The sequence below is a fragment of the Neltuma alba genome, unplaced genomic scaffold (assembly GCF_004799145.2).
Source record: "Neltuma alba isolate B1F8T4 unplaced genomic scaffold, ASM479914v2 tig00012732_pilon, whole genome shotgun sequence".
In the NCBI taxonomy this organism is placed as follows: Eukaryota; Viridiplantae; Streptophyta; class Magnoliopsida; order Fabales; family Fabaceae; genus Neltuma; species Neltuma alba.
Genome location: NW_021637152.1, coordinates 24,462 through 30,609, shown reverse-complemented (window position 1 = coordinate 30,609; position 6,148 = coordinate 24,462). Strand labels below are relative to the sequence as shown.

Sequence of the window (6,148 nt, the reverse complement as noted above, 5' to 3'; positions counted from 1 at the left end):
AGTGTAGCATATTAGTAAATAGTTTTAAAAGTGTAGCATTTTAATAAAAAGTTTTACTGTTTATCGTATTTTGGTAAAAAAGCCCGTTTTTGCCCCATTTTTTACCCCCCAAAAAAAAAGGAAGTAAAAATTGAAAGCTGGTGTCCCAGCGTACTTGTAAAATTTGAACTTCGGGCTAGATATTGGTATGAATTCCGCAAGAAAAGATTAAATTCACATGTATATATCTTCAATACAAAATATTTATTTAATGCTTAAAATAACAACAACAACAAAACTTGACAAAACAAAGTTGAGCTTCAATGTAAGAGAGTACTACGAGGGGAAAATGTTTAATGATAAAAAGATATTTCATTTTCTCATAATTCTCCTTCACATCCATCAAGAAAAATCATATTTTATCATAACGGAAATTTCTTTTTCATCATATATTTCTTCAAAAAACTCTTTCTTTCTTTTTTCAAAATAAGAACAGGATAACTTGCTACTCATTCAATAAAACAACGCAGAACATTTTCTTCTCCACAATGCCGAGAAACAGGAGGAAAAGGCAAAAATCAGATGTTATCTCCGCTATATGTAAACATCATCCGTAAATCCCTTCGCTCCGCAAACTTCGCATACTGGTTCCATCGTCTCCTTTGTGTTGTGTTTGTGCTTTGCGTTGCGTTAGATTTTTAGTCTTCTCCTTTTCCCGTCGGTTCATTGCGCTGAGAGAGGAAAAAGCTTGGAGGCTCCTGAAACTTGGTCACCTTTCTTCCCCCATCCATCCTTCTCGGTTTCCATCTTCGCCGGTGGTGTTTGCGCCACTGTCCGTCCGTCTGCCGCCGACTTTTTGCTTATTGCCGTGACCTTCGTTTCCTCTCTTCTCTACCTCCTCAACTGATGATGTCGCGGGTCTGGGAGAGCCGTGTCTCGCTTTCTTCTTCTCCTATGTGATCGTGTGATGTGCAGGACTGAAGTGTGAGTCTATGTGAGCTTCACTCCTCTTGCTATGCGTTTTGAACCTGTTCTTGTTGCTTGCTTGTGGCTGTGTGTGGTGCTGTCTCTTTTCTTCAAGGCGTCGCTGTGCTGAAATTATGATAGTTCTTGGTCTATTGTGGCTGTCATGGTGTGTATTGGAGTGGAAATTGTGGATTAGCGTGCTTGTTGAATTTGCTTGATTATAATTGCACTCAACGTGTTTGATGTATTGTGTGATAGATGAAATTGATTTATTGTAGCATATGGTGTGATAATATTTAGTTATTAATTGAGCTTGTGATTATATCTTCCGTGAATGAGATTAAAGCTCTAGTTTTTCTTTTATATATAAATTGTTGCAAGAGAAGAACATGGGTTTTGTTTATGTATAATTTAAATGTTGTTCTGGAAGTTAGTTTAGAAGACATTATGATCTAATGTGGATAGAGGAGATTGTTTGGTTAGGAATATGAGATGATTATGATTTATGCTTTGGTTACTTTGAGATACTTGAAGGAAGTACGAGTTAATTGCTCTTCTATATTGAAAATTTGAATGTTGTGGGGGCTCATGATATTATATGGGAAGGAAATTAATTTATAATCCAAACACTAAGCCCGCTGGTTCTCATGTTATTCTTTGGGTACCTATGAGATGGTGATTGTGTTGCTAAAGATGTTGCATATGATTGATAAATAAATCAAAGAATACAAGTCTAAGTTAGAATATTAGGATATTGACTATGAGGAAGTGGATGTCAATTAAATGGACGTGTTCTTATATAGAAGAGCGTGGTTTAAGTGATAATGGTTTTGCTTGAGATAATTTGGAATGTGGATGAGATATTGGGGGATTTTATATAAAATTATAATTTGAGTATTAATGCGTTTGTTTTCGAGACATTCACGGATTGAGGAAAAACCATATTTCAGAGCTGGATAAATATGAGTGAGTTATACTTTTAGGAGATCAGCAGGTGAGTGAATAGTGTCCTGTAATTATAGATTTTACAAATGATATTTTCGGTTTGTTATTAATTTAATTAAAATATCAGCTTTTTATTAAATTAGTTTATCATGGCAGTTTTATTCAAACTTGATCATTTTCATTTATTTGGATTTAATTTGCGGGACACTCAGGAGGAAGGACACTATATTTGACAATTAGAAGAATGACAATCAAGGATCAGAAGATATTTTGGCTAAGGGACCAAATCAGGGAGTAGCTTTGAAGGACCAAAGTAAGTGAAACACACTGTTTTGGTGGCTGGATCAGAGGACCTGACTTTATTCTTCGGATCCACTTATCATCTTCTAGGATATCAGGGATTTCGGATTCTCACCTTCTTTGACTTCTATGTTTTCTTTCCAGGATTTGGTATTTGATATTATTTCACTGCAACTGTTGATTTCGTTTAAGAATTAGCAGAATAATTCTGCCATGGCTGCAACCCTTCATGCATCTCCTATGGTTTCGGCTTGCCCACCTTCAACTCCAACAATCCACAAGGAATTCAAAGCCATGGCTAAAAACCCACATATTTTGCTGCTTGAAAATTGCAAAACCATGAAGGAACTTCAACAACTTCACTGTGATATAATGAAGAATGGTCTCTGTCACAAAGCTTCTTACATTAACAAGCTAATTTCCGCTTGTGTCGAAATGGGTACTTATGAGAGCTTGTCCTATGCTCGAAGTGCTATCGAATCCTTCAATGAGGACCAAGGTACCATCGGTTCGTTGTTCATGTACAATTCTTTGTTAAGAGGCTATGCTTTCAGTGGGCTCTGTGACGAAGCAATCCTACTGTACAATGAAATTGTAGTCTTGGGCATTGAGCCTGATAAGTACACCTTCCCGTTTTTACTCAGTGCATGCTCAAAAGCCATGGCGATTTCTGAGGGCAGTCAAGTTCATGGGGTAGTTATCAAGATGGGTTTAGAGAAAGATTTGTTTGTCAGGAACTCTTTGATACATCTGTATGCAGAATGTGGGAAGATTGAGTTAGGACGAAAGGTGTTTGATAAAATGATTGAGAGAAATGTCGTGTCATGGACTAGCTTGATCAATGGTTATGCTGGGTGGGGCTTGGCAAAAGAGGCAGTTTCTCTGTTCTTTGAGATGGTTGAGGCTGGTGTTGAGCCTAACTCGGTGACCATGGCATGTGTTATTTCTGCTTGTGCAAAGTTGAAGGATTTAGGATTAGGTAAAAGAGTATGTGCCTATATTGATGAGTTGGATGTGAAGTTTAATACCCACATGGTAAATGCACTTGTTGATATGTACATGAAGTGTGGAGATATAGGAGCTGCAGAGCAACTTTTTGATCAATGTGATGATAAAAATTTGGTTCTCTACAACACTATCATTTCAAATTATATTCACCATGGGATGGCCAGAGAAGCACAAGTAGTAATCCATGACATGCTGCAACTAGGACTGAGACCAGATAGGGTGACATTGTTATCGGCAATTGCAGCCTGTGCACAGTTAGGTGATCTGTCTGCTGGAAAATCATCCCATGCTTATGTCTTAAGGCATGGCCTTGAAGGTTGGGACAGCATAAGCAATACCATTATTGACATGTATATGAAATGTGGCGAAAGAGAAGCAGCTTGCAGAGTTTTTGAGCCTATGCCAAACAAGACAGTGGTATCGTGGAACACCTTAATAGCAGGTTCTATTAGAGATGGTGATTTGGAACTAGCTTGGAGAACCTTTGATGAGCTACCAACAAGGGACCTTGTATCTTGGAACACCATGATTGGTGCCCTGGTTCAGGAGGGCATGTTTGAGGAAGCAATTAAGCTGTTCCGTGAGATGCAGAACAATGGGATGAAACCAGATAGGGTGACAATGGTGGGTATTGCATCTGCCTGTGGGTATTTAGGAGCTTTTGATCTTGCCAAGTGGGTCTATACATACATTAGGAGAAATAGCATTGATATTGACTTGCAGCTAGGTACAGCTTTGGTTGATATGTTTTCAAGGTGTGGTGATTCGAGAAGTGCTATGCATGTTTTCAGTAAAATGGACAAACAAGATGTGTCTGCTTGGACAGCTGCCATTGGAGCAATGGCTACGGAGGGAAATGCTGAAGGGGCTATTGAGATTTTTGACGAAATGCTCAAACAAGGGGTGAAACCAGATGAGGTTGTTTTTGTGGTACTATTAACAGCATGTAGCCATGGTGGCTCTGTGTTGAAAGGGAGGCAAATTCTTAATTCAATGAAGGAAACTCATGGAATCTGTCCTCAGGTTGTTCACTATGGTTGCATGGTTGATTTACTCGGGAGAGCTGGGTTTCTTGAAGAAGCTCTTGATCTCATCCAACGGATGCCAATGGAACCTAATGATGTGATCTGGGCCTCTCTTCTTGCTGCTTGCAGGATGCACAAAAATGTTGAATTAGCACAATATGCAGCTGATAAGATAACTAAATTGGCCCCTGAAAAACCAGGGGTTCATGTGTTACTGTCAAACACATATGCCTTTGCAAGGAAATGGGATGACGTTGCGAAAGTTAGGCTGCAATTGAAGGAAAAAGGGGTTCTGAAAGTGCCTGGATTAAGTTCAATAGAGGTTAATGGAATGATTCACGAGTTCATATCTGATGATCAATCACACCCAGAAAAATTAAACATTGATTTAATGCTAAAGGAAATAAACTGCAAGCTAGGTGAGGCAGGGTATGTTCCAGATGTAACCAATGTATTGATAGATGTTGATTTAAGGGAAAAAGAGAAATTGCTTAGTAGGCACAGTGAGAAACTAGCCATGGCTTTTGGATTGATCACCACCAGTGCAGGTATGCCTATAAGGGTAATTAAGAATCTTAGGATGTGCTCTGATTGTCACTCATTCGCAAAATTAGTATCAAAACTGTACGAAAGGGAAATCACTGTCAGAGATAATAATAGGTATCACATTTTCAAGCAAGGATTTTGTTCTTGTGGAGATTATTGGTAATAGTGTTACAAAGAGGATTTTTACCCCCAAAAAAAAAAAGGATTAGAAAGAGGAGTTTTGATATCTGATACTCCAATTCAACTTCCTGCGTGGCCAATTTCAGCTAAATAAGCTCCAAGCCATACAGAGAACTAAGGGGATCACGGAAGGAGATGTCTTTTGCTATACAAAAGAAAAAATACATAAAGATTTTGCTAAATCATGGACAGCCGTCAAACAAAATGGCTTCAGGATTAACCTTCTAATGTTTGAAAAATGGAATCAGCATAAGCATTCAGATCCTCCTTCCGGAGTTTAGCAATATGAAGATGAGATGAGGTCTTCCGATGGACTTCTTCAATGAGTCCTGTGCTGGCTTCAGCTTTGCAAGGCTGAATGAGGTTTTCTCGGGGCTTATATTCATCCTCACTGTCAATTCTCAACTGGTCTCACTGCTTAAGGAGAATATTTATGAGGTAATGAAGGGGCTGACCATGTAATTGCTTTAGGGATCCGCCTAATCCCATCCATGAGGTATAGGAAGTGATAAAGCGACGGCGTCTTGGGATTGGAATCTGCTTCATGTAATCTTGATACGTTGCTGCTCTTTTGATCAATAAATCTGGATGCAAGCATGAGTTAAAGTTGCATTTACAAGAGTGTAAAATAGTCGAATAATTGCATTTCCTGATTGCATCTACATTAGGGAAACTGATTATTGTATATATGCAGAGAGAAAAATTAAGCAGCATGTTTCTTTGTATAGTCCTACTCTCTGATTTTGAGCTTTAAATTGAAGTATATCTTATGGGTTGGTGCTAGAAAAACAATGAATTTGATTATTATTCTTCTAGACTATCACATACTTTTTCATAATATGGTTTGAACTCAATTGATTCCATACTATGTTCATTGCTATTTTAATATGCATGTCTGCAATGATTGTCCCCTTGGAATCTACTGTGCAAAGGTGGCTAGAGGCATTCAAAGTGTTTCTTCACAAGAGCTCCAACAAAATTACCACACTAATTCTCAATTTGAACTTGATTCTTATGAATCTCCATCCCAACTTTGTTCACCAAGTCAAGGATTTTCTAATGATTAGTTCAAAAGAACAATGCAAGGGAATCAGGGGAGAATATGTAACATGAAAAAAATTATTATTTTTTTGGAGTTTTTCCCCCCATATTTCTTTACATCCAAATGAAGTCTTTGTACTTCAAAACTTACATCTCAT

General features: G+C 38.1%; 1 protein-coding gene across 2 annotated transcripts; it reads left to right on the top strand.

The window, feature by feature from the left end:
- Nucleotides 1-591: 591 nt before the first annotated feature.
- Nucleotides 592-5,580, top strand: LOC114730423 (pentatricopeptide repeat-containing protein At3g22690-like). Of its 2 annotated transcripts, none has more exons than XM_028917487.1 (2): nucleotides 592-963; nucleotides 2,103-5,580. In XM_028917487.1, exon 2 carries the CDS (start codon nucleotides 2,404-2,406, stop codon nucleotides 4,930-4,932), a length of 2,529 nt encoding a protein of 842 aa, XP_028773320.1. In that variant the 5' UTR covers nucleotides 592-963; nucleotides 2,103-2,403; the 3' UTR covers nucleotides 4,933-5,580. The 2 variants fall into 2 exon arrangements, with proteins under 2 accessions (XP_028773320.1, XP_028773321.1); XM_028917488.1 differs by lacking the exon at nucleotides 592-963 and having other exon boundaries at nucleotides 1,979-2,203; nucleotides 2,335-5,580.
- The last annotated feature ends 568 nt before the right edge of the window (nucleotides 5,581-6,148 follow it).